This window comes from Tachysurus vachellii, chromosome 1, assembly GCF_030014155.1.
Source record: "Tachysurus vachellii isolate PV-2020 chromosome 1, HZAU_Pvac_v1, whole genome shotgun sequence".
In the NCBI taxonomy this organism is placed as follows: Eukaryota; Metazoa; Chordata; class Actinopteri; order Siluriformes; family Bagridae; genus Tachysurus; species Tachysurus vachellii.
In genome coordinates, this window is record NC_083460.1 from 35,959,588 (window position 1) to 35,987,309 (window position 27,722).

The 27,722-nt window shown below is 37.5% G+C and overlaps 3 protein-coding genes across 4 annotated transcripts; 1 reads left to right on the forward strand and 2 right to left on the reverse strand.

The window, feature by feature from the left end:
• Window positions 1-423: 423 nt before the first annotated feature.
• Window positions 424-13,284, reverse strand: pfklb (phosphofructokinase, liver b). Its single transcript, XM_060884982.1, has 22 exons — window positions 13,108-13,284; window positions 11,202-11,275; window positions 11,013-11,090; window positions 9,905-10,094; window positions 8,972-9,137; window positions 8,470-8,514; window positions 8,123-8,231; window positions 7,878-7,973; window positions 7,703-7,795; window positions 7,210-7,335; window positions 6,483-6,547; window positions 6,340-6,403; window positions 5,932-6,078; window positions 5,773-5,843; window positions 5,593-5,680; window positions 5,340-5,492; window positions 4,818-4,982; window positions 4,570-4,631; window positions 2,947-3,058; window positions 2,624-2,723; window positions 1,411-1,516; window positions 424-1,286 (listed from the first exon to the last, which is right to left on the reverse strand). The coding sequence occupies exons 1-22, from the start codon at window positions 13,187-13,189 to the stop codon at window positions 1,139-1,141; spliced, it is 2,340 nt and encodes a 779-aa protein (XP_060740965.1). The 5' UTR covers window positions 13,190-13,284; the 3' UTR covers window positions 424-1,138.
• Window positions 13,285-14,151: 867 nt separating this feature from the next.
• Window positions 14,152-17,953, forward strand: cfap410 (cilia and flagella associated protein 410). Its single transcript, XM_060885010.1, has 7 exons — window positions 14,152-14,317; window positions 14,556-14,574; window positions 14,669-14,715; window positions 14,844-15,073; window positions 15,149-15,296; window positions 16,318-16,405; window positions 16,588-17,953. Exons 1-7 carry the CDS (start codon window positions 14,241-14,243, stop codon window positions 16,723-16,725), a joined length of 747 nt encoding a protein of 248 aa, XP_060740993.1. The 5' UTR covers window positions 14,152-14,240; the 3' UTR covers window positions 16,726-17,953.
• Window positions 17,928-25,213, reverse strand: orc2 (origin recognition complex, subunit 2). 2 transcript variants are annotated; one of them, XM_060884994.1, is made up of 17 exons: window positions 25,011-25,213; window positions 24,784-24,889; window positions 23,421-23,570; window positions 23,201-23,287; window positions 22,154-22,246; window positions 22,014-22,042; window positions 21,861-21,918; window positions 21,532-21,722; window positions 21,290-21,388; window positions 21,085-21,194; window positions 20,857-20,989; window positions 19,888-19,984; window positions 19,604-19,750; window positions 19,263-19,434; window positions 18,711-18,772; window positions 18,441-18,559; window positions 17,928-18,256 (listed from the first exon to the last, which is right to left on the reverse strand). In XM_060884994.1, exons 2-17 carry the CDS (start codon window positions 24,878-24,880, stop codon window positions 18,173-18,175), a joined length of 1,728 nt encoding a protein of 575 aa, XP_060740977.1. In that variant the 5' UTR covers window positions 24,881-24,889; window positions 25,011-25,213; the 3' UTR covers window positions 17,928-18,172. The 2 variants fall into 2 exon arrangements, with proteins under 2 accessions (XP_060740977.1, XP_060740982.1); XM_060884999.1 differs by having other exon boundaries at window positions 24,973-25,213.
• Between the last annotated feature and the right edge of the window lie 2,509 nt (window positions 25,214-27,722).

Here is a 27,722-nt window from a genome sequence, read left to right on the forward strand (position 1 = left end):
AAATAACTAGAATATTACTGTATACATTGAAATATTAACAATATGATTATTTTGTTTATATAAACCTGACTGTTTATTAACATTTATTTAACAGGTAAAGGGATCCCTGACTCAGTGCACAATGTAGATGTCATGTAATCTAGATGAATAAATGACATTTAAGTGTATACTGTATACATGTTAACTACAAAACTGAAAGTATAATTAAGGCATAATTAAATGTATTAGGTTTTGTTAAAGGATCATATGAACTGCTTAATTTAAATCTAGTTGAAATTTAGGCCCGATTCTTTTAGTTGTTAGCTCAGTGCTTATCAAATCAAATCCAGAATACAGGAAAAATCAATAATTAATGCAATTAACATTGCTACAAAATATTGAAATAACAGAGAAAAAGGACATCTAATCATTCTTTTAGTGCCATCAAATAAGTTTTATTTAAGCAATACTACAACAACCATCAATAATTAAACAAACTATTATCAGCATATCTTCAGTTGCATTTTAGCATTCGTAGACTCTATAACCCAAAACAACATTTCAAATTTCAAAAGTTGATTTCACTCGGCAAACTAACTTTACTTTTCTCTAGAAGGCTGATGGATTCATTTTGAAATGAGATTTGGTGCTTCACAGTGAATCTAGTGAATAAGAAAAATGTTATAAATTACTTTTAATTCATTCACAATTAAGAAAAGCAAAAACCTCCTGTGATCTAATTTTATTTTGCAGCATTTTAATTACAAGCTTTGTGAATATGACAAGTCATGATTAAAGTGTTAAAGTTATGCATGTGGAATACCACGAAACACAATACAACACAGGAATCCAGGATTAAACCTGCAATAAATACTACAAAGTGCAAATGTACTATTACAGCATTTAATACTAAATGGACATCAGAGATACCAACAATCAACACCTCCATTTGGGAAATCTGTGACTAAAGGAAACAAATGCAGTGTTTAAGATTACAAAATGTGATGAAGCATGTCAGGAGAGTACAAAACAACAGTAAGCTTCTGAGGTAAGCACTGTTTTAATAGTGGTTACTGGATTTATTAACTTAGAGGGATGAATCTGGGGTACACTGTAATCAGTATAGTCATGGTTATTACTGGTGCCTGGTTTCAGCTCTTCAGAATCCTGTCTCTATACTGAGGCTCCTGCGAGTCACGTGCTCTATGTCCCCTGTAACATACTCCTCAAAGTGAGTCTGGTACTTGGCTAACATTTTCAGCATGACACGCAGATTTAGCCACCACTGCTCTTTTGGCATCCTGTGTCTGTAGAGACACAAAGCAAGAAGACATTGTAAAATGGCTCGATCTCATTCACTGAAATATAAACTTATGAATTACGTATTGTGACACACATTAGTACTAAGTGTAGGAGAATGTAGTGACTCACTCAAAGTCTGTATGATCTTTGAGCTCTGTGACAGGGCTAAAGGACATTGTTTTTCTGTTCATGCCGATAACACATGCTGTGTCTGGCGCGTTTGCAAACACACGACCTAGGAATGAGATGGAACATAAATAGATTAAAATGTATGCACTGCATTTCCCAACACTCAAACATGTATTCCACTTTCATTGCATTTCTGTTCATTTTATTTATGAATTTAATGTGCAGATTGTATGAACTGTAATAGATTCTATGACCTGTAAAAGATGAATATGGAATAAAGATGAAAAATGGAAGACACATGACTGTTTACAAATCTCTGTTTTATATAACAGAATAATTCATTTAATAAGACATAATAATTCATAAATGATTTATTTATATAAAAATAATTTATTTAAGTCTCTAGATGTCTCTGTACTACTATACTACAATAGGGATACAATGAATTGTGATGGTTCTCTACTAACTGATCTGTTTGATTTATTTACATAATAAAAACCTTTAAAGATTTGGTCAATTAATTTAACTTGAATTTGTTTGCTAGCTTTTGTAATTATTTTACTCATATTTAGGCAATAATTTCACTCCATAAACAGAAAAAATTAAACATCTAAAATGTAATAAAGTGTAACCTCCTTACCAACCTGTAAATTCTGAAAGGTCTGAATCTTCCACTAACATTCTGGTTTGCTAGTTTTTCTTTATGTTTGTGGCATTAGAGAGAACACTGAATAGTAGGGCTGCACATGTCTGTATTCTTAATTTATAAGCAGTCAGGCACTTTAAGCTAACCTTTGACAAAATGGCAGGTGAAGTCTAATGAACACCATACTATTTTTTTTCTGTTTCTATACTTCTGTAAAGCTGCTTTTAGACAATGTGAATTGTTAAATGTGCTATACAAATAAGTTAATTTATTTAATATTTTATATAAATTAATTGAATAATAAAGCATCATAATCACATTTATAAACAAGTCCTTTTCTTAGATTTCCACATCTGGCCTAGTTTAGTATAGTGTTCATAATGGTACAACATACTTTATTTGTATTTCCTTAAATAATAAACACGAGAGCATCCATTGCTAGATTTTTAATTGCCTTTACTCACAAGCACCACATGATCTCTGTATGACTAGTGTAATTTCTGAGAAGAATAATTTTTTGTAAAAATCTAAATCTGGTAGATTAAAATAATGTTTAGTTTCCCTTACCTTGTCTGTAGGTCTCTTTCATTTTCTCAGTGAGCCACAACACAGATTTAACACCCATTTTAGTGCCAAAGTTTCTGTCAAAGGGTGTTGGGACCCCACCCTGAAGTAAAATATATGTCAGTTTATTCTACTATTTAACAAATATTTCAATTCTATGAACTTAATTTATATCACATATATGGTCATTGATTCATTTTCTACAAAAGCATAGCTCTGGCAGCAAGTATATAAATATTCAGTGCTTATAGACAGTGTTTGGTTAAATATGATTGTGCTGTTCACATGGCCACACTAACTGTTTAACATATTAACTCTTTCCTTACCTGCTGCAAATGTCCAAGTACATTAACCCTACAGTCGAATATACCCTTCCCCTCGGCTGAGTACAAGTTGTGGATGAATTCTGTTGTGTAGTGTTTGTGGCACTTCTCATTCCTACACAGAAGAAGACCAAGATAAATCCCTCAAATGTCCACTTAAATAACAGATCATGATATAATCAAGCTGGAGTATGTTTGGTATATGAATAATTGATTGGTATACCGGATTAAAGTAGTTATCAGACAAAGGAAATAAGAGAAAAATAGATGATTTTTACCCCAGTAATCAGGTTATTCTAAAAAATTTAACCCAATAAAAATGGCTAAAATCCACAAGCAGTGAAAACCACACCTTTAAAGTAATATACAGTGATACCTCGAGATACGAGTTTAATTCGTTCCGTGACCTTGCTCGTATCTCAAAGCAATTTTTCCCCATTTAAATTAATTGAAATCCCATTAATCAGTTCCACTCCACTCAAAATTCCACTCCAGTTGTTTTGTATGTGTTTTGAATATGAAAAATGTACAGTACCTGTATTTATAAATGACAAATATTGTATAAAAACATGCAGTAATAAAAGAGAATGTTAAAAAAAAAACTGAGATTTACCGTTTTACTTTACGGGAGATGCGCACGGAGGTGTTGAGGGAGGAGTAAACAGGCGGAGGAGTTAGGAGGAATCACACTTTTACTTTTGTTCACTTACTCGCTACTGTACACTCTTAATGCTTAACTTTACACTTAAATGGAACATAACTAAACTTCATTTAGAGCAGGGAGAGCAGCAACTAGAAAATAGAATAGACCCCCGTATAACAGAACCATTAATCATGCATAGAGTTAAAAATAGGAAAGGAAAGGAAAATAATAAATGAATAAATGGATAAATAAATAAATAATTAGAGAGAAAGAGGGAGAGAGAGAGAAAAATATGTGGAGATTTATGATGTAAACTGGTACAACGAACACAGGTTCCGGCATGGTGGAGTCGGGGTTGGAGGAGGGAGTTTAAATCGCAGTAGCAGCGAAGCGCTAGAGCGGCTCAATGAATGGGAATTTAAATGGCCGGGTAATATGGATGTCGTAACCGGATTGGTGCGCATTGTGGACAGCTGATTAACAGCTGATGCACGCTTGACAAGTGGCCTGCCAGAACTAACGCTATGCTTGATTTCTCTTAACTTAACTGAACTTAATTGCTACAATTTCTGTTTTCTTTACATTAATTTTGCTTAATTTTCTTCATTGCTTTTCTCTTCACTTGTTTTTGCCTTTTTTGTCACTCTCCGACTCTCCATAGGAAATGAATGACTTCCAGTTTATCGGCCGTCGTTTGTTGTGTGCAGTGGAAAGGCGGCTTTAACCGAGTGAGACGCGGGAAGCTGAGGCAGGGGAAACAGAGCACACGTGGTTGTTGGGGATCTTTGTTTCGGAGGCGGCGGCTCGGATGCTCGTATATCAAAAATTTGCTCGTATCTCAAGCCAAAAATATGGTCGAATCACAGCTCGTATCTCAAAAAATGTGTATGTCAAAGCACTTGTATCTCGAGGTATCACTGTAAATGAATTTATAAATATTTAAATGTTGACTATTATGATGCATTTTACAGTCAAAATCTCACCTCAGCACTAAACCTCGCTGAATATCATTCTTCATCTTCTCCGTTAAATGCTCCACATTCATCTGACAAAATTAAAACGTAATAATTTTTAACTTGATCATAGCTTCAAAGTCTTAAATACTTGACTAATTGCAGTAAAGTATTACTTTCAGCAATACAGTGAGGGGTTTACAGTGAGGGGAACAGGACTAACCTGCACATTATATTACACTGCTAGGTTTGAGAGAATATTGGAACGATGTACTGACCTTTAAGTCATGGATACTGAACGATTCTTCAAAGATGTAAGCTGCATCTGCCCCAACAGCAATGCCTGTGGTGGTTGCCAGATATCCACAAAAGCCACCCATAGTTTCTACAACGAAGACACGCCTTTTGGTTCCAGATGCAGACTGCTTGATTTTGTCACAGCTCTGGGGAAACAGGTAATACATGCTTTATAATCAATTATTACTGGGAAATAGTTGTGTGAAAGTTAAGAACTGCAGAGACAACCTTGAAAAAAAATATATGCACATTGAAAATTGAACTGAAGAAACAAAAAAAATTTTCATTTTTGACTATTTTTCAAAACTTGGGCTAAGCCACAGGTTTTCTCAGACTAAAATGCAACCATGGTATACAGTTCTGTTCATGCATTACACTTTATGCAAAGACCACAACTGGTCACCTTATTCATACAAACAAAATTAGAAATTCATCCTGTTCAAAACATATACTGTATATATATGTGTGTGTGTGTGTGTGTGTGTGCATATGATTGTTCAGACCTCCATAGCAGCATTGACAGCTGTGTCTGCTCCAATACTGAAGTGTGTCCCTGGTACATTGTTACTTATAGTGGCAGGAATCACACACATGACAATGCAGAGTTCATCATAACGTCCCCGTGCCTCCACCAACTGGAGAACACCCTCGTAAGCCTGTGAAGATTAGAAACAGACTGTGCAAGGTGGCAAGAGACACATATGTACACATGCACACACATACACACTTCAAATTAGTTTTTTCGAGTATTTATACCTCAAATCCACCAATAACCAAAAGAGACCGGATGTTGTACTTTCCAATATTTTCCACAATTTTTTCCATGCAAGAGTTTGGTAGGGTTCTAAAATTAAGAGCAGTCAAATACAATGTTACCTGATCATTACCTACTTCATAAACAATGAAAAAAGCAATACTCAGAGGGAAGAAGCGAACCTTTTAGTACCGAGCAGTGAACCTCCCTGGCCGGTCCAGCCTGCTACATCGTGCCAGTGCACTTCAGTCACCTGCAGGTTAAACCCAGATCCATTTTACATGCCTATAAATTAAATGAAATGGAACCCAAATGTGGCCTTTGTGCACTCCAGAGCTTACCATATCTTTGGCCAGGCCTTCAAAGCCATCATTGACCGTGTAAACTCTGAGACCCTGGGCAAGGCCCACTCTGACCGCCGACCTCACGGCTGCATTCATCCCAGCTGCAGGGGCGCCTACATTTAAAATGGCCATGGAGTGTGCACTCTGAGCCACGGGTGAAGAAGAGTGAGATGGAGGTTACTTTTTAATAATAAAAGATTTTTAGATTTTATATATATTTGATAAATATATATAAAAAAAAATAAAAACCAACTCACAAATAATGGAAATAGAAAAAAATCAGAAATACAACTTTATACTTTATACATACAGATTTATACTTTTTCTTTCGTGCACTAATTAATTTGTGGATTTTATCTGATTTTTTTATTGTAGGAAATTTAGTTAGGGTTAGCAAAAAAAAACCTTTGACTGAGCTGGTTTCTGGTGAGCCAGCAGTTTGTAGGTGTTCCAGTTGTTCTCAAAGCTCCTGCAACAAGTAAATGAGACATTAGGAAACATTCAGAGATTCACCTCTAGACAAAAATATGTACATTCACAGCACTCACTTTCCACGCAGCTGAATGGCTTCATCAAATCGTTTCTCATTCATGGCTTTCTGCACCTCCTTAGTCTAAACACAGAGTAGAAGCATGAGATGAGAGAGAGACAGCAAATGTGTCTAGATATGTTATGTTAGATTTATTAGACCTGGGCTTTTTATCAGTTTACAGTTACATTAATGGTGTGAAACATATAAAAAAATAGTTTGTATCTGTCAGTTACAGAGAAACTGCAAAAAGCTTCCATTCTGAAGACTTACTGACAGTTACACAAGTGCTGACACTGGAGACTCCTTCCATAAATATTAAATAAATATCCCCTGACAAAAAACTATCACCATATTAACAATGTCATTTTGATGAATTAAATAACGGCATGCTTTTCAATCGGTTTATAACTATCCTTAGATTACGTAGAGCATCCACCATACAAGTCCATGTGAAGTACGTATTAAAACAAACGCATCAATTTAACCCTGTGATTTGAATTACAACCAGCCTACTGTCATGATGCTGCTACTTATAAACAGAATTAATAGACAAATAGAATTTGTAGTTTTAGCATTAACTCTCCACTCACTGGAGTCTTGTTATAACTAGCCATAGTTATTAGTGTATAAGGTTTACTAAACTAGGAACATGTAGTAATCAACCCAGACTTTTAAAAGTTGGACTGAATGATGCCCACTGTTGTAGATTTATAGAGATAATGAGTATTAGACATGCGACTCACCATAATGACACATTCCATAAGAGGAAGACGCATGGCCTGGTTACCAGACAGTCCGATCACACACGCCGGAGTGTCTGGAGTCGCCTCCAGCAGGGCCACAACTGCCTCGACCCCCAACTTACTGCTCTATGGAGAAACATATACAGGCAGAAAAATACCTCATCATCATCGCTTTGATGACTTATTTTTAGGGTTTCAGCTATTCTCTTTTCAACTGTTCATTAGACATGATGCCATTAAACAGGGATTTTTAATAGAGCTATAAGGATAATAAAAATCTTACAAGAAATGAACTTGAAAGACATATAGAGCAAATAAATGTCCACTGTGTTAGTGACATTAGTACATAAGTGAAGTTATAGTGCACAGTTAAAACAGCACCTGTTAACCAGTGTGCTGTATAAAGGGGAATATACAGGTCCAAACCTGTCTCATCAGTTTGTTTATTGCGTTTTGATGCCATATCAGTAACTAGACTAGTTTCGTAACTCACCAGCACCCGGTCGAACGCAGAGGGTGTTCCTCCTCTCTGTACATGCCCCAGTACAGTGACCCGAGTGTCATAACCTAGCCTGTTCACTACAAGCTAAAAATCCAGAAAGGAAAAAATACTGAGAATAATATTTAAACACTAACAATAGTTATTTGAAGAAACAACTCAGACCTACATCCTTCACATAGTTGGAGGTTATGGGCTCGCCATGTTTATCAATAGCTCCTTCAGCAATGATGACAATGTTGAGACGGGATCCTTTACTGCGGCTCTGTGGGAAAATAACCACACACAAAAACTTACTTTATATACACAGGATACAGAAAAAGACACTTGTGTTCTCCTTTGAACCTTGATTACTTGAGTAATTCTTTCAAATCTGAATGTTACATACAAAATCCTGCTGTTCTCCTGCCTCACCTCTCCTAGACGGGCACACATGTGGTCCTCCCACCCTTCCTCTGGAGGAGCCTCAGGTATAAAGACCCAGTCAGCTCCAGATGCCAGAGCAGACACGACGGCTAGGTACCTGCCAACCACAACACATCAAAATACAGCCCCATAGCGCCATCAAGAATAAACAGTCAACCCCTCAAATGGAAAACCTTCCAGCAGCAGCAGATAAGCAAAACGCATCATGTATACAATGTGATGAATCTTCTGCAGTGCATGTACACTAACAATGGAGTGAATAATAATCCAAAAAGTGAGTAATTCATTTCTATGAAAATAAATGCGTGTAAAACAATTGAAAAAATAGGGTTTACCCGCAATGCCGTCCCATCACTTCCAGCACAAATGTCCTCTGATGACTGCAGAAATTAAACACAGCTTTATCTTACAACAGATACAGTATAATGCTAGTATGTTCCTACTGTAGCAAAAACAGTGTATAAGGTCTTAACAGTATTCATTTAATTCAAATGAAATAAATTTTATTTAATAGTGCTTTAAAAATAAACATTATCTAAAAACTACTTGACATAAAAAGCTGAATGTAAAATTCAGAAATAAAATGATAAAAGTTATATTTATCCCTAATGAGAGGCAACAACAGAAAGGAAAACCTCCCTGACACGATATAGAAGAAGAAACCTTGAGAGGAACCAGACTCAGAGGGGAACCATCCTCATCTGGGTGAGTGGGATTATAAATAATTTCCTATCTACAACTGTATATAGTCAAGTGGAATTGTGTAATCAGGAGCAACTTATAAGTATGAGCATCTGAGTAATTTCTGAGGTCACAATTATTGTTAAGTCATTTCACCTCTGTGCAGTAGTGGTGATTGCATCGATGACCTCCATGATGCGATGCAAGGCAGAATCAGCACCGATGGTCATGTCTGTTCCACAGAAGTCGTTATCAATAGAACCCACAAGACCTACAATGTTTAGATGAGTGTACTGCTGAGCCAATGAGTCTGTGATTCTCCCTTAAACAAAAAGGAAAACAAATCTAGTTACATTCCCATGTTCAGCTACAGTAATGTGAAAGTTTACAAGACAGTAGTACAGACTATTACACATCACACAGTATTCGGGTCACTCCAAGGCTTCAGACCGTGCTAACCTGAATGATATAACAGGCTGAGGCAGCTCATGACGTGTTCCCATTTTACGGACACAAATGTGGTTCGAGTTTAAAGTTCAGCTCATCAGATTCCTTGAGATCTTCGGAACAGATCAGTACTAAAATTTTTTTACTGCTTGTGAAAATGCTGACGTGAAAGGGCCATGTATTTGAGTACAGCCTGTATTACTGAGAAGACAAGGCAGCCATTGATGTGGATTCATTCAAGTAACTGGAGCGGAAGCTACACAATAGTAGGAAAGGAGGACATTTGTAAGGAGCCATCGATTACAGGGAGAGAAGAAGAGAGCTGTTTGTCTCACCGTGACTTTCCCAAATCAGCTGCGGTGTTAGGGTTATTTAAATGTTGAAGCTTTTATTTAATCTCCTAGATATTTAATGACAGTCTAACAATATAAAAGGTCTACAATGATGCATAATTTTTCCTGATCTTTACCCTTTGCAATTTTTACTATTTTAAAATAAGGCTGCCTTTGCAAGTAACAAAATAAGACAATTCATAGTATTATGAATACTACCATATTAGGTCCAATGTGAGGAAGGAGCTCCTCTGAGAAAAAGTGTAAATTGTCTGCTTGTCTTTCTTCTGGGAATTTGCATAAACGCTACCTTCCTTGACTAGCTGTGCCAGAAGCTCACTCCACTCATTGCGAAAGATGTTGGCTCCAGTGAGGCTGCCATCTCCACCACAGACACACAGATTAGTGATGCCACGCTGCACCAAGTGGAAGGCAGCTGCCAGACGACCCTCTCTCGTGGTAAAATCTTTACAGCGAGCACTGCCAATAATTGTGCCACCCTGAAAGACAACATTAAAAACTCTTTCTGGGATTGAGCTTACACAGAAAAACTAGCAAACACATGCCAGTAGGGTAATTTGCTAGTATAAACTGTTCCTTGGGGTGAATGTGGGTGTAAGAGTGAGTGAGTGAGTGAGTGAGTGAGTGAGTGAGTGTGTGTGTGTGTGTTTGTGATGCCTGATGATGGATAGGCATAGCATCCAGTGTATATTCCTGCCTCATGCTCAGTGTTCCTGTGATGGGGTCAGATCTATAAAATGAGGTTACCACAAATGAATAAATGATCATTTATTTATAAAATTTAAGTGAATATATTCTTACTGTACTTTAATTTTAGTGAATACATTCATTTGTGTAAAAGAATTATAATACTTTAACTGAATAATACACAAATTATAATTTTTTCATAGCTTCAGTAATGTACAGAAAAATTTATTCTTACTCCATGAGAAACATTAATGGCAATCGTTAACCTTGTTCTTGTTACATTTTGGGTATAGAAACCTCGTTTTCAGACATTTTTTCAATACTTTATGAGGTTTCTGTATAAACAAAGCATCTTCTCCACACAAAAAATTAGAGCTCATGTTATTAACCTAACCATAACCGCCAGCTCTAAATATAACTCCACACTTCTTTATTACACCCTGTCTTTTGCAGCAGTATATAAACGTTGTGTATATGTTCACATTCTTTATGTCCTATTTTTCTGTTGTAGAGAACAAGAAGCGGACCATGCTGAGGATCATGTCGTAATCTCACAGATTTAATCCCTTCACTCAGCATTCCCTTTTATAATCTCAATCCCATCCTCTCAGTGCAGTGAGTAATGACCTTCAGTGGGGCAGCATACAGCTTTGGATAGAGGGATGCAATGTACTAAAATCTTCAAAGATATATAAAAAAAGCAGACCTACCAGTTGAATGATGTTGCTCACACTTTGCCAGTTAGCAGGTTTGATGTTGTCACCTCCATCCACAAGCCCTTGATAGCCCTTAGAGAAAATACATGTTACAATCTGTTACTAAAACCATTTGATAATGTGAATACATAAAACATTGTAGGTGTGTGAAGAAATATTCATTGTGTTCTGTAAATTTGTTACCTCATAGATCAGGTAGACTTTGGCGCCAACATAAATGCCCATTCGTGTTACAGCACGAACAGCTGCGTTCATTCCTATATATCACATACACACAAACACACATTACTGAATATCTTTAACTAGTATTTCTGTTTGCTAATAAATAGTCAGGAAACATGAGTGAGTATAATTCTATTTTAATACACTTCATTCAATACATTCTGATAGGAGGAATTACTGTGAGACTCAGGTTTTAATTTATGTTTTTGGGTGCTAAATATGTATCTGAAGCCGTTATCAAGACTGTCCTCTCGTGAATTGAGTTTTTAAACGAGCTTTTCAAAACCAGTAATGCCTTCGGAAAAACGCAATGTTTAGTTGCCATCATTATGGTGAATAGAATGTTCTGATTGCTCTGATCTGGGTTCCTCCCATATTAAAGAAACCATGCCAGTAGGTGGCCTGACTATGCTAAATTGCACCTAGTTGTGAAAAAGTGTGTGAATCTGACTGGCATCCATTCCAGGCTGCTCTCAGTGTTTCCTGGATAGGCTCCATCTTTACTGTGATCATGGCCATAGGCCACTGCTGAAGATCAATATATCAATAAATGAATGTAGTGTTTTGTCACATTGTGGTAAAAAAAACAGGAAGATGAAAATATTGGTAGCCAATTGTGGTTGTTGATACATCTCAATGCTGATGAATTCCTGAATTTTTGCTCTTCCAGGTTCTCAATAACATGACAAGCTTTGATATTTAACAATGTAAAAAGGTTTAAAAAAAAAGGAGAAGCAGGTAAAAAAAAACATTCATAGCTTAAGTGATTCTACAGGAACTAAAATGTCATGCCAACATTACACAAAGTTACATGTAACTAGAAATGTTTAAAATCATTGTCTTTTTTTTCCAGATGCATATAAGACTTCAGGTCACTAGGTCACAAATTTGCTTAATGGAAAATAATCTTCGGTGTGGTAACAGTGACACTGCGTCATGTTGCACTGTATCACACCATCATTGATGATTTAACAGCTCATCTGATCAGGATTTATTCCTTATCATGTTCTATATATTTGTAAATATAAATAATGCAGATTGGAAAAGGACGCTTTCCTAATTTTCATACTCATAGATATGGATTATTTGATGATGCTAAATTTCTTGCTGGCTATTTATATAATATGTAAAATCACCACATGATACGAGTTGCTATCTACAGTAACATGTACATACATTTAGATGGATTAAAGGTGTGTTGTCACTCTCACACACACACACACACACACACACACACACACACACACACACTGCAATGAAAGTTCTTTGCATATGTTTACTATTGCCCCATAGCCTTATTTGCTCATTCAAACTACCACGTATTTCTTATTCAAATTGATTCAAATATGATTGAAGACGTGGTGGAGTGAATATCAGATGAATAAATATAAAAAAAGGATCCTGGTGCACGTGAGACACTCCCACTGCACGTGCACAACTGTAGTACGTGACATTTCACGCGTTGCGTCACACTTCCCCCAATCCTGCATTCTTACACAATTCATCCTGTAATTTCTCAAATTAGGATATAACTCTTCGACTGAGGTTCAGACATCGGTATGTATTAATGCATTAGGTTATAGCAATCGCTGTAAATAAATGCGACTCGAAATGCATCAACGTGGACAATGAAATAAACTGAATCCACAGATTCTTACAATGCAACCTGTCTGATAAAAGTTCATACAAGTTCACCAACACTGAGATGAATTCCAGTGGCTGAGTGGGCGAATATGCATAGCAAATTTCTAGAGAAAACCCAATGATCAACACGATGATGATGATCTGTTCCTGGAGTGAATCCAGCGTAATCACTGCTCCTCTACTGAGACACTGTAACATGTTTAATACAATCATTAGATGTTACCTTGTGCATCTCCACCGCTTGTGAGGACAGCAATGGCTTTCCCAGTTCCTCTCATGCGCAGCTTCTCAAAATCCACCAGCATGATGCACTGATTTCTGCACACAAACCGATGATGTTTATTTCCCAGATCCGGAGGCCACAGCAATATTTACTGTGCTTTTAATCTTTTACATATAAAATCTACCTCTCTTTCAAACCACTGTGTGTCGTGTAAGTGACCCTTTTAGCATTCACCAGACACTGGTGTGTTCCCTGCTGCTCCGCCTCTTTATTTGCACTCTGCACGTTTGTTTAAGGGCCAGAGATTTTTTTCAGTGCATGGCTTAATGCCTTAAATATAAACCAACTCTAGAATATATTCTGTATGTTTTTTTTGCAATGCATCTAAATATAAAATTGTTTACACATTGCAAACCTGAAAATCAGTATAGTTTCTACAGTAGGAAGGGTCGTCACGTGGATTATCTGACAAATAGTGGACTGATTGTGGATCAGAAATGCAGCCACCCTTTCAGATGAAGTGGTTGTGGAATTTTAAGTGGGATGCAGCAACAGAGCCTTTTATGAACAGCAAACACACTTCCAGGCTCCTCTGGGACTGCTTATGCATGAACCTTTACTCCTGTGAAAAAGCACTAAGTGCAGTTATTAAAAGAAGGGAAAAGTCATTATTTTTGTATAGCTAGAAAAGATCAAGTGACCGGATATGGACTGAACAAGGTTGCCTCTGTTTAAGCCATGATACAAATAAGTGCGTGTGAAATGTCTCCCTCTAGCGGTTCTGTTACGTGTTGCAGTCGCAAGTAACGCAAAATGTCATGATAGATACCAAGCAAGCTAGAAATTAATTCAAGTGACGTGAAATACCACACTTTACCAGTCTACGTATTTTCTACGTAATTCCTTAAACAATTTCTACGATTGTTTAAGGAATTGTAGCGTTGTCGATGTATCTTACGAAATGTTGTGAAATGTCTCTATCTAACGGTTATGTTTGGTATTGCAGCCGGGAGTTCAGGTGCATGCGCAATGTTGCTTGTTTGACAGCAGCGCTAAGTGACGTGATGGCTACCGAGCCAGTTTATCTTTAGGATTTCTACGGACCGCTTGGGTTAATACGGTGCAACTTCAAAATGAAATTAACTCGGAGCCTTGTTCTCTCACGGGCCAAAGCGTCGGACCTTGAAAGCATAAAAAAGTTTAATTGCTGGTACGTTGTGCTTGATTTATGGAGTTTGTGTTAACTTAACTAGCTGCGTAGCTAACACAGGCTTGCTAGCTTGCAGCACAAGTAAGTTTAGCATCAGCATCCAGTCTAAAGATAAGGCCAAAAACTGTGGTTTATTTAGTTATACACATGGATAGGGTGCAGTTTTGGCAACTTTTTCATATCTTAAGGCTAAGATAACATTTTCATGCTACTCAAATATATCATTTTTGTGTTGTAGGGGCTGCAACCTGACAGATGTAAGTGCTTTTTTTCAGAGTAACTCGTTTTATAATATTTATTTTCGTTCCTTATTTCTTACTGAAATGATCGTGTGATGATGTGAATCCTCAGATCTCAATATTCACTGAAATGCCAAATGTTGAAGTCTTAACATTAAGGTAAGATTGTTAAGGAGTTACTGTTGTTGATGTGTTACTGTAGGAGATATATTTTGCTGCATGCTTATTTGTTGTGTCATTAGTCCATGTTTAATAGTCATTTCTCTCTTTTTTTTTTTTTTTTTTAGTGCCAATAATATATCCACTCTGGAGCACATTGCCAGTTGCCAGAATCTGAGCGAGCTCTACCTGAGGCGGAACAACATCAAGAGTCTCTCAGAGCTGAGCCATCTTAAAAATCTCACCTGTCTCAAAGTCCTGTGGCTGGCAGAGAACCCATGCTGTGGCATAGACCCCATAAAGTATCGTTTGACTGTGCTGAGGAACCTGCCTGGTCTGCAAAAACTAGACAACCAGGGTGCGTAAAAGTGAGGCAAAATAAGAACAATTAACTCGCTGTACTAAGAATTTCTTTAATGGTATTTCTTTTTAGTTGTGACTGAAGAAGAACTTGCTCTTGCTTTGGAAGACAGAGAGGAAGCGATCAATCCTCCAGGTCCTGCCACCGCCAGTTCTTCCAATGGCCTCCCAGATGCAGAGTCAGAATACGACCATCTCAATTACAGCATGGAGGAGACAGAGTGAGTCGATACTGCTATTTTAGTCTGTGTTTCAGATTTCTTACACAAGCCACCATTAACCACTATATAAAATACGAAAACACATCAGTACAGTTAGAGCAGAGTAGAGCAGTGTAGGGCATTTTTGCTTTTGCTTTATGGCTTGGATTTCACTAGATATTAGAAAGAATCTTCAGATTTTTTAGCTGCAACTTTATGCATCAAATCTTTGATTCTACCACTTCCCAAAATGTGTTCTAAAGGATCCAGTGACTTGGCAGGCCACTGAACAACACAGAATTCATTGTCATGGTCAAGAAACAAGTCTGTGATGACTTTTTCTTTGTGAGCTGGTGCTTTATTATGCTGAATGTGTCCATATGGCCATGGTTAAGCACATAGTCAGCAACAATTGTCAAATTGTCTGTGGCATTCATGTGATGATTGGTTGGTATTTACAGGCCCAAAGAAAAGAAGAAAACATTCCCTACTCCATTACACCACCTCCACTAGGATAGACTGTTGACACAAGGCAAGTTGGGTCCCTGAAGTTATGCTGTTGGTGTCAAATTCAGACCCTGCTATCTGTGCACTTCAGCATAAATTGAGAATGATCAGAACAGTCTATAGTTCTCCGGTCTTCAACTGTCCAGTACTGGAGAGCCTGTGCCCACTAAAGCCTCAGCTTTCTGTTCTTGGCCATCAGAAATGGAACCTGACATGAACCTTCTCTTGCAGCCCATCCACTTTGACACATGTATCCTGAGATGCACCACAATTGTTCAGAGTGTTTTTCTGAGTTAGTGTAGTCTTTCTAATAGCTCATTACACAGTAAAATAAATAAATAAGATTACTTTTTTGGCTAATTAGATCATTTCTTGAACGGTAAGGTGTATAGATGTTCCTAATATGCTTCGTGAGTATATATTACTGTCTTTCTCTAAGCCAAGTTAAACAACAATCCTTCAGGCCAGGCTCAGGTTAATTTGCTGCTATTATAACATTTTCAGGTGCTTGATGTTTGCTTTTTTTTGTCCTTAGTAAAAACGCTGCACAGCTTGGGATGAAGCCAGTGTCTGGAGATAAATTTTCACCTTCACGAGAATCAGTTACCTCCCTGAAAAAAAAGGTTAGTTTCTATTTAACATTATATCTATTTTTATTATCTATCCTTTAGTCTTTTAGCTAAGATCCAGGCAGGTATACAGCTTCAATGAATAGTATTAGCACTGATTCACAATAAATATGTATAATTAGCATTAAAGATTTCAGTGTAGTTTCAAACATCCCAATGTGTGTGTGTGTGTATAGAGTCACACTCTGGAGGCTGTGTTGCTCCTGCTGAAGGACCTGGATGTGGAGGAGCTGAAAACTGTTCAGTGTGCCACAGAGAACAAACTCAGGGCTCACAGTAGGCAGAAAGAGAAAAAAACAATTGTTCAGCACTGAAACAAGAGCTAATTATTACTTCATGCAGAACTACAGACATTGTTGACAGGGTATAATATTTACAGACATTGTTTACAGGGTATTAAAAAACACCCTGCTCAGCAACAAATGCAAGACAGGTAAAAAAAAATAAGTGGAAAAACAACATGAAGTTAGATAGTAATCCATCAAACATTAAGTAATAGCCTTGGTGTTGCACAGGAAGGATGAACACCATTTGTCTAAAAGATCAATTCAGTTGGTGTCATGATGATCGTGGTGGAGTCTCACACATTACCACAAAGTCATATAAAAGACATAAGTGTTCACCTGGGTTCAGATCGGACAAGCATGAAGGCTACAGTATGTGATTCAAATCATTTTCATACCCACCAACCTTTCAGTGCCCTGTGATTGGAAGTGGGCTCCTCCTGAAACAGACCAGTCCCATTAAGATAGAAATGATTCTTCATTTCTAAAGGTGATTAGTCAGAAAAGGGTGAAATGGACAAACCATGCCTACACAAATAATTAAAAACCTACACAACATGGGAGAGTCACTGTTAATATGTCAGTAATGTGTATGTATAGCTACACTCTATGGCCATAATTATGTGGACATAAGACCACCCCATATATGCCTGCTGAATATCCCATTCCAGATTTAGATTAAGCTCCACTCTTCTGAGAATGGCTTTACTCTAGATTTTGGAGTGTGGATGTTGACATTTAGTCATTCAGCCAGAAGAGCTTTAGTGAGGTCAGATGCTGATGTAGAATGAGTCCTGGGCTCTGTGCAGGAATTTGTGTCTCTCGCTCCATTGTAGGAAAACTGTAATGCTACAATACACAAAATGCATCCTATGCAGTTGTGTGTGTTTCCAACTTTGAGGCAGAAATTTGAGGGGAAATTCTGGGTGTGATGTCAGGTGTCCTCAGATGTTTGGCCATATTGTGTAAGGTATTTAGGTTTAAAACTAGTTTCTAAGAAACTGCTGTTTTACAGGCATGATCAGTGTAAGAAAACAATTCTAGCTTCTGCATTACTGTTAATTTAGCATTTCCTGTACCTGCCAAACATATTTAAGCTTATATATTGTATTGGGGTCTGATTAGCATCTGATTGTTACCAGATTACTTGCTTGTGTATTATTCTGATATTGTAGGAAAACCCTGTGAATGGAAATGTAAATTTACTGAACATATTTTTGTATAGAAATAAATTGCAATGCATCACATTTATTACATATCTATATATGGTACATACAGTTTACAAAACATGTTCATGATTACATTTTAGTTGGACTTCTACAGTGCATGAAAACTGAATCACATCTGGTTTTGTCCTACTGAACCTCTGAACTATACAGCTTCCTGTTCACAGTAAATAGAACAGGTGCAGTAAACAGTGCCCCGGTGACAGGTATCCAGTCATCCAACAGTACTTGTAATCTTTTTTCTGCCCCGATTACTCAGCATCCTCTTTCTCTAGGAAGTCTGTGAGAGTTCCTGCATCCACGGGGATCAGAAGGTACTCTATCCCATCAGCACCCTGCAAAGAGAAAATAATGAAAAGAAAAACCTTTTAACAGCTTGCATTGATTTATTATAATAAAGCATCTACTGTTTCAATGGAGACTAAAAAAATATACATTTAGCTCACATGCTGCTTCATGCAAATAGACAGTGACACTCTGTAAATTCAGAACAAATCCCATATAGGTGTACTGGTTTACCTTCTTGGTACGGATCAGCTTGTGATCCCTGAACTCTGTCAGCTGAGTCCTCAGCGTGATGTCACTGTTTACCAGGAAGGCCTCACGACAACGCTGGTAAAAATCTTGAAAAGACAAACCTGAACACAAATCATAACAGAAGCATGAATAGAAAATCCCGTTAGCAAAGTAAAGGAAAAAAAATTATGATGTTAGGGCTCATTTGGGAAAATTGTGATTTTTTTTTTTTTTAAGCAAGAATGAGAACATTGAGGACTGAGTGAGTTTTACCTGTATACGAGGGATTGTCTTTGTTCTCCAGCTGGAATTCAGCCAGAAGTCTGAAGATCCCCCTGTGAACAGAGAATACAGGATCATCATTTGAGACCAAAACCCATCCTTGTGAAAGAACAATAATGAACGGTCAACACACTAATGTTTGCAAATTGCCAATGAGATACAGCAAAGAATACAATTGATAAATTTCTGTGAATTTCTTAGACTCTTTACAAACATTGCTTGACATCTAGTCAGTTACAGCTCACAACTTTAGTCCATAAAATAATCGTGTTGACTAACACTCTATAAACTCACTTCAAAAGTTCTTCAGTGTTTACAATGCTTAATCTATAAATGTCACCGTCTATAACTGAATTGACAGTATGATTGATTTTCCTGTCAAAATCTAAAAACCTACATAGACAGGTCACGGACAGTTACAGCATCACTCACTGCATGCTGATGAAGAAACAAACTTGGAGAATTATCAGTGACTTATATAATTGTTTGCTATAACTATAATTGTGTGGTGTTGTCTGTAAATGTGCATGTGTACGTCTGTACCTGGCGTTTGGTGTGAGACTGCGTAGGACGTGTGTGAGTGAGCTAAGAGCCAGTGCTCCTGTCTGCTGCACCAAAAGAGAGTTCTCATATGATGTTTCTTCCGTGTATGGCAGGAAGGTAGTCGTTTCATACCACAGCCAGTTAAACACACACATCTTCGAGTGGTCCCACACTGAACGGTAACACAGTCAAAGAAACAGTGAATGTCTAAAATACACTACTGAACTGGTAAATAAGTCAATAATCAAGACTGTTAAATTCAGCATAAAAAGGAGTGACCTGTTGGACATAATTCTGAAAAAAAAGGAAAAAATAATTACTAGATAAGTGTGAAAACTAACCAAGAGGGGCATTGATGTGGTCTATGGAGGCGAGCAGGTGCATGTTGGGAATGGAGGCCAGCTGCCCAAGGGCTTGCTGGTTCTTCTCACCACGCAACATTGGGCCATCAATGTTGTGGATGATCAAGTAGATGTGGTTGTCCGGGTCTATTAAGGAGTCAAAAAAAACAATGTCAGCACAATGACAATTTACAAAATGATGGATTGAGAATTAATGGTGTTATGTAAAGGCTATACACAATGTGCATTTGATTTTTTTGTGTAAAAGAATATTTGAAGAGAACCTTTTTTAAGGGTTTTCACAATGAATTCTATTTGGTCCATTGGGGTACGAAAACTCCCATCATGCTCCAGCATCTCACTGGTGATGGCATTTAGGATCTGTCAAAGTGGAATAATATAAGGTTAGAAAAATATTTAGGCACAGTATTACACATCAAAATGCTCAGTCAGGTCAAATGAATGTGATTACTGAATATACATCAGCTATTCCAGTTCTGGAGGAATAATGTTTACCAAAAAAAAAATCTAAATTATAGATTCTATTGGACAAGGATTTCTTATTTCGTAGGATTTCTTTCTTGCGTTTCTTAATTGCAAAGCATTAATTAAAAGTCAAATATAAATTCTGTTTATATCTATCACTATATAGAGGAACCCAAAAATATTGCCCAACCTTGAGGGTTCACCAATTTGTGAAAAAATATATTGTATGAGAAATGCTATGTCTCAGGAAACATGAAGCACACAGCACATGTGACATTACTCTCTTTTGGATCATGGGGATGTAGGTCTCCTTTTCCTTGACATGACCTTAAAGGTTTAAAGACTCACATTTGTGTGTTGAAATGCTATCATCATAGCTTTATTCCATCAGTTAAATTGTGCAATTGATTTTTCATCATTTTGTTCTGCGTATTTTAACATTCTGGGTATTATGCTAAAGCTTGCAACGTCCTATTACACGTTTGAAATGTCCTATTGACATTTGACATCGACTGGAAAACAGCTCATACTTCCGGTTAGTAAAAAAAAAAAAAAAAAAAAGACTGTACCATCTGATATGATATTACACTTCAAAAACTCATACACTAGAGGCTAGTGTACATAGCGCATAGTGTACAGTACGTCATTCAGGACACATCTTAATATTTATAAATGAGCTGTGTTAAAACCAAAAAACTAAATCACACCACCTTGCTTAACATTTCTATCTGAAATAATAGAGTTGTGTTTTTAAAGCTGAAACGGACCGATTTGAGGGTGATGCTTGGGAAAAAGCCGTTGACCACCAAGTGCAGGGAATCTGACAGCATTATAGAGCGGAACTTCTCCAGTAAAAGCTTCTTCGAGCCCAGGCCATACAGCAGTATGTTGAAGCCCATCCTGTTAACGTTTATACGGAACGGTTTTAATACAAGTTATTTCCACACAACAACAACAACACATGCTCGCATACACATCTGGATTTTCAACTCAACTGTAACTGCAGCATCCATTTGCTGAAATTCTTCTCATGTTTTTTATTGAGCTGAGTGATCTCATCTGTATAACAGGAGGGCTTTCCACCCAGCAACCTTAAAAGAGTTTCCTACAAGACACAGTTAAAATTACAAACATATCTAACAAAGATATCCAACAGCTCTTAGCAGCTAGGTTAACTGTACACAGCTGAACAGGACTGACCCGATCCAGTTTTGGGGTCTGGAGCTTTTGAAGGGTTCGGTCTGATGTGAGAACCTTCGAGCTGCTGTGAGCTTCAAAGTACTCCTCCACCAGGTTTGGCTAGAAAACGACAAGGTTACAGATTTGTACTCAGCATGTTTAGTGGCATTTTGACAAATGATTTGTAATGCATGAAATTATAGTGTCAATATTTAGGATGTACAGCTCTTCATATTTAGCAAAGAGCATCAAAAGAATCCTACCTCAGGCACTTTCTTGCACTTCTTGGCTGGTGTCTTGTAAAGTGCTGCATCTGCTGTAGACGACTTGCTTGGGGTTTTTGGCTGAGCTTCGCTCTTTTCTCCTTTTTCCTCCTCATCTTCATGTTCGTCCTCCTCCTCCTCAGAGTTTGAGGGGGAGAAATCACTGTCACTGTCTGACTTCAGATTAGGAGCTTAACAAATAGAAACCAAAAAGAAAACACATTAAAGACTTAAATTCTAAAATATTCAATTTTCACATAAATGTTTGGTTGTCAGTCTAGCTTTTTTCCCTTATTTAACTAATCCTGTTTTAAGTGATTTAACCACACCTGATATTCTCTTTCTCAGTCTGTGTGGGGTCGTGGAAACAAACTGTACTTTCTTCCCCTGAAAAGACAATAGCCAATAAATAGTAAATAAAATACAGAACACAAAATAAACATGTTATTGCATATAGCTGAAAGAAATCAATTAAGCATTACCTTTTGAGGCGTTTTGTTTTGAGTCACCTCTAGAAGTAAGAAGCATACAACAGAATCATCAGAAATATGAAAATTAAAGAGGAAAATAAAGAGTGATCATTGCAGACAAAAAGAGAAGTTAAAATTAGTGGAGGGCTCACTCTTGGATGCAGGAGCAGGACTAGGTGACTCCTCTGGACTATCCGGAGTGCTAAACGTTACACTTTTTCCAGGAGTGCGTGCCCATTCTGATGCTGAAGTGCAAAAAGGAGAGTGATTATCACAGTAATTCACACAGATTATTACAGTAATTCACCCAGATATGATGCGATACATAGGGTGTCATGATATATAGGTTTGCTAACAAACTGCCAAGTTCAGTGATACTTCAACACCAAACACATCGGACATTTTTTTAACAGAAATTGCACCACCAAATTAGCAATCAAATTCATCCATCCATTTTCTGTAGTGCTCATCCTACACAGGATCACAAAAATCCTGGAGCCTATCCCGGGAGACTCAGGGCACCCTAAACCTGTCAACCCATTGCATCACACAATCACACTCTACGCACAATTTACAGATGCTAATCAACATACAACGCATTTCTTTGGACTGGGGAGGCAATTGGGTTACCTGAAGAAATCCTTGTATGGACTGGGAGAAAATGCCTACTCTGGGCACACAGGCTGAAGGTGCAAGACAAACATGCTAAACAGAAGCCACCATGTCCCCAACTGCTAAAAAATCATTTTCATAAAAACAGACAAAACAAACAAATAAAAACAAAAACACAACCATGCCACAGCTATCTTCTTCCCTGATGTCTCTAAGCTCCTCTTTATTGAACCTCCTGCCCCCGTCCCACCATCGCCACAGGACATCCATCTTCTCTGAAGGACTTGTTCACATTAGATAATGACCCCCTCCCTTTATCGCTGTACTCATGTCACTCAACAGGCCATGTTTCCTTATTACAGAGCTCCAACCACCTACAAGAGTTCACTTGTCAGGGCTCAAATTCTTTAAGAGTGATACAGTGTTTAAAACCAGATTGTTTTCACTCTTCATGCCATAATGCCTAACTTTGTTTACACCATAGATTCCCTTATAAATTTTAAGTTTTGATGAACAAATGATCTAATCAGGGCTGTCGGTTGCAATTGGTATAAAAACAAACTTTCTGTGACCAACTGAGAACTTACCCACTTGTGCCATTTTATTGGCACGTTTAATAGTCTGGAACGTGAACACAGAGGCTCCTGCAGTGGCTGATGCCTTCTCATCTCCATCTGCACAAAATACAAAACATAGGCAACCAACACTCAGCTAGATGAAGCCACAAAATCTACAGACCAACAAACCAAAAAATGCTGGTACAGTACTACATATTAAGTGCACTTCTTTATAGTTTCAACATCTCACCTTGTGTGCAAGTGCCAAGTGCCTCTACATAGTTCTCCTCATTAAAAACACCATCCTCATCCTCTTCCTCTACAGCAGGGCCTGCTGTTGGCTTTCTAGGACTCTTCAAGCTTACAAGAGATTGAATTGAACTCTGTGGGGCTTTTGACCCTAAAAGCAGAACCATGATCATAAAGGTTATGCTCAATACAGCAATCTCAGCCTCTGTTCAGAAGCACAGCCTGAATAAGACCAAAATAGACTGCATAGACATGACATACAGTTTGCGAGCACATATATGATGTGTCAGTAAGACATTTTTATTTGAAGCACCCCGTTACTATGAAATGACATTTCAAACTTCTTCAAACTTCTGCAATTTATTTTTCTATCAGATTTAAAGCTATTTTAAGATTTTGGACCTCCACTGAGATGAGGTTCCTCCTGAGGTGAGGATCCTGAGGCATCTAGAGATCCAACAGCTCCAGATGGACTCTGCTATACTAAAGAGGAGATGCCAACTACATGTGGTCTTAGATTAAAACATTCTCCTCATCAATACAACATTTGTCAGACTGTATATTTATAATCGCACCCTTGAAAGACACCCAAATGAGGATGAGGTTCCCCTTTGAGTCTGGTTCCTCTCAAGGTTTCTTCCTTTACCATTTTAGGGAGTTTTTTCCTCACCACAGTCACCACAATCACCTCAGACTTGCTCAGGGGGGATAAATACAAACACATTTAAATATATCTAATATTAATCTTGAATTTTGTATTATATTAATCTTTATATTATTCTTTATAATAACCTTTTGTTCTATGTTTATGTTCTGTAAAGCTGCTTTGAGACGTTGTCAATTGTAAAAAATAAAAAAAGCTATAGAAATAAATTTGAATTGAACTGAATTGAATATTTATGACATTTGGAGTGGCACAGTGGTTCAACATTTAGCATGTTCAAGCCTGAGCTTAGTTTAGTATGTTCTCACAATGTCCACATAATTCCATAATTCGAAAAAACATGAAAGAGATAAATGGCCATGCTAAATTTCCCCCAAGTGAGATTTGATCCAGAGGTTAGGGTCCAAAACCACCTTGACCCTGACCAGAGATAGATAGATACTGAAGATAGATGACTGAATAAGAGAAAGGGGATGACTGTTCCTGCTTGAATTGCTTCACAGTGCTGTTAGCATTTTCATACATTATTTTCTATGTAATTTGTTTCTGAATGTTGTTTGTGGTAACAAATTGTTGCCATCAATTTGACCACTACTGTAAGTAAAGGTTACGTTAATACACCAAAGTAAATACAAAAATGGAAGTTCTACAGATATATACAATAGGAACTTACAGCTAAAAGCTCGGTTGCTTTTAATACCTTCATGTTTCTCCACAATGTGATCCAGGACATCATTATCTCCAACAAACCGCACTTCTAAAGCTCCTGACTCCACCGTGAGCTTCTGTGGACTCATCTTCGACACCTGACAGTGGAATAAAACATTTAACATAATTTTCCTTCATGGGATACATTATGTAAATAACAGCAGGGCTTTTGATGGGTTACGTTTCTATGGCAATAAGCTGCAACGTGCACGAGCGCACCCGGTCAGTGACAATAATCCCAATTTCATTCAAAAGCAGCAGATTCGGACTCTCCTCTAAGCGTCTTGGAAGTTAAATAATCTCCACAAATAATTTCCAACACGAAGAAGACCTTCATATCAAAGGATTCCACATCTCTGAGTTACACTGACAGCTCATCAACAAGCATGAACTTTCCGCGCCATCTGAAAAGATTCTAACCACGTGACCGGAAACGTCGCCATTTCTGCTGCCGCCATTTTTTTTAAAGCAATAGATCAGAAAGAAAGCAGATGTACGTCACAATGTTGTCCATCGTTAAAACGTGTATAGCGTGTCAAATTCTGCCCCTTTAGAAGCTAGGTTGGCTTGTTGTCCCTCCTGTTGTTGTTTTCTTCAAATACTTTGTTTGCACATCCAACTTTGTTTTTACAATTAGAACTAGTGATGACATTAAAATATGATTATTCCACATATTAAACATTACAGTTACAGTTAAACAATAAATTACATTTGTTTCTGTGCTTCCTATACATAAATATCACCATCTTCAGTGGACCAGAAGTCTATCCATTTACATCTCTGGCATTTAGCAGACTCCCTAATCCAGAGTGACTTACAATTTATGCAACTGAGGATTAAAGGCCTTGTTCAGGGGTCCAGCAGTGGTGGACCAGAGATTTGAACTTATGACCTTCCAATTAGTAGTCCGACGCTTTAATCATTAGGCCACCACATCCCAGAACACTCTTGACGAAACAGGAACGCCACCTGGATCATAGGGCACCATGAGGTCCACCTTGGACCTCCACTGAGATGAGGCCGACTCTGAGAATCCTGAGGCATCTAGAGACCTACCAGCTCCAGTTGGACTCTTCGATACTATAGAGGAGATATGAACTCCGTGTGATCTTTTGAATCAATACAACATTTGTCAGACTGTATATTTATAATCACACCCTCCAGTGTCACCCATATGAGGACGAGACCCCATTGAGTCTGGTTCCTCTCAAGGTTTCTTCCTTTACCATCTAAGGGAGTTTTTCCTCACCACTGCTGCCTGAGTCACCTCAGACTTGCTCGTTGGGGATAAATACATACACAATTAAATATATCTAATATTGATCTTGAATTTTGTATTCTATTAATCTTTATATTATTCTTTATATTAACCTTTTGTTCAATGTTTATGTTCTGTAAAGCTGCTTTGAGACAATGTCAATTGTAAAAAGCGCTATACAAATAAACTTGAATTGAATTGAATTGAACCATGAACACACATTCAAACCTAGGAGCAATTTAGACTAATTATTCATCTACCAGCAGGGAGGAAACCCACAGAGACACATTAACACAAGGAAATTCCACACAGACAGCATCCTGAGCTGAGTCGAGCAGGGGAATTTGGAGCTGTGAGGTGTCAACACTGTAAAATTAGAAATTAACACACTTTTATGACGTGATTGTGAATATGCTTTATGTTTTGAAATTAATGAATCATATCCACATATTATAACATTTGCAGGAAAACTGCTATCATCATACATTTATCATCATACATTTTTAATATAGCTGAGCAACTCCATGACTTATCAGCTACTTACCAGAGCTGAGATTTGCTACTGTGCAGTCATTATTCCCAAAATGTCATGATGATGTCCAGAGTATTCTTTGTGTCTAAATGTCACTGACCAGAACTGAAGGAATACATTCACTTCTTTATTATAAAGAAAACCAAAAACAGTGGGATCAAAGGCTAAATATATTTTGTTTTAACATCCCTACAGGAAGCACTTTGTGTTAATTTTCTACATTTTCTAGCCCTTAGTTCTGTGTTGTCTTACATGGCTCTGTGTCTTCATCTAGCACCAGGGTCCTGGAGGAATGTTGTTATATTTCACTATATACTGAATCAGCTATATAGTATAAGGTGATTTTGACAATAAAATCTTCTTGTGTCTTAAAAAGGTATAATGTTGCATGGATATGTATATGTGGATATGTTGCATGAATAATTGTTAAAAGTTGTTTTTCCCTTCTACAGAATCTAAGTGCCATGGAAATCTTTGCTGCTTATGGTTAAGTCATTTTAACACACATTTCTTGACAATCAAATGCATACCATTTTTTTGTTGTTGCAAATTTTTGCATTTGCTTCATAATTAGGCCATTAATGCCAAAGGCTTTTTGTAGGAATCACTAGTGACGTTTCTTTGAATGTGGCTTTTAAAGCATGATGGCTCTCAACTCTCTAGTGAGAACTGAACCTATGAACCTCTTCTCACAAGTTTAAACCTCAAGCCTATACTGCTTGCCTCAGGCTCTCTAGAACAACCGTTGTCTGGTTACATACAAGCTGAGAACAGATGGCTCCTTCAGATTGCTCTGGAACCTTTCTGACCTGCAGTTACATCACTCATAAAAAGAAAGACGGGGATTGAATATGAGTAAATATGGATATTGAGATGAACAACATTCTGACTGCATTTTTTTGTTCTTTCCCCACAGTATTTCATAGAGAGTAAATACAGAATTGTAATTAGGATGCAGCACATGACATAAAATAGTTCTAATTTTACAGACCATGCAGTTATTTGACATCCCACTAAGGGGGCAGCAGAGCACTGTGTCTTACTTTTCAGATCAAACGCAACTAAACCCTTTAAATATATACACCCAGACACAAACGCTACAGAAAGAAAAAAAAAAAAAGTCAAAACATTCACAAGGCTG

Bases quoted from the DNA above. Each gene is read 5' to 3' on its own strand.
- pfklb (XM_060884982.1), bottom strand. From the start codon at position 13,189: ATGCTGGTGGATTTTGAGAAGCTGCGCATGAGAGGAACTGGGAAAGCC. The intron at 7,974-8,122 runs GTGAGGCAGGAG...ATTTTCCCACAG, and splicing joins TGTGTGCCCGTCTAGGAGAG to AGCCGCAGTAAAGGATCCCG. The intron at 4,983-5,339 runs GTCTGAACAATC...CTGTTTCCCCAG, and splicing joins CTGTCAATGCTGCTATGGAG to AGCTGTGACAAAATCAAGCA.
- cfap410 (XM_060885010.1), top strand. From the start codon at position 14,241: ATGAAATTAACTCGGAGCCTTGTTCTCTCACGGGCCAAAGCGTCGGAC. The intron at 14,716-14,843 runs GTAAGATTGTTA...TTTTTTTTTTAG, and splicing joins GTTGAAGTCTTAACATTAAG to TGCCAATAATATATCCACTC. The intron at 15,297-16,317 runs GTGAGTCGATAC...TTTTGTCCTTAG, and splicing joins TACAGCATGGAGGAGACAGA to TAAAAACGCTGCACAGCTTG.
- orc2 (XM_060884994.1), bottom strand. From the start codon at position 24,880: ATGAGTCCACAGAAGCTCACGGTGGAGTCAGGAGCTTTAGAAGTGCGG. The intron at 23,571-24,783 runs GTATTAAAAGCA...TTCTGCTTTTAG, and splicing joins CATTGTGGAGAAACATGAAG to GGTCAAAAGCCCCACAGAGT. The intron at 18,257-18,440 runs GTAAACCAGTAC...TTCTCTTTGCAG, and splicing joins AGCTGATCCGTACCAAGAAG to GGTGCTGATGGGATAGAGTA.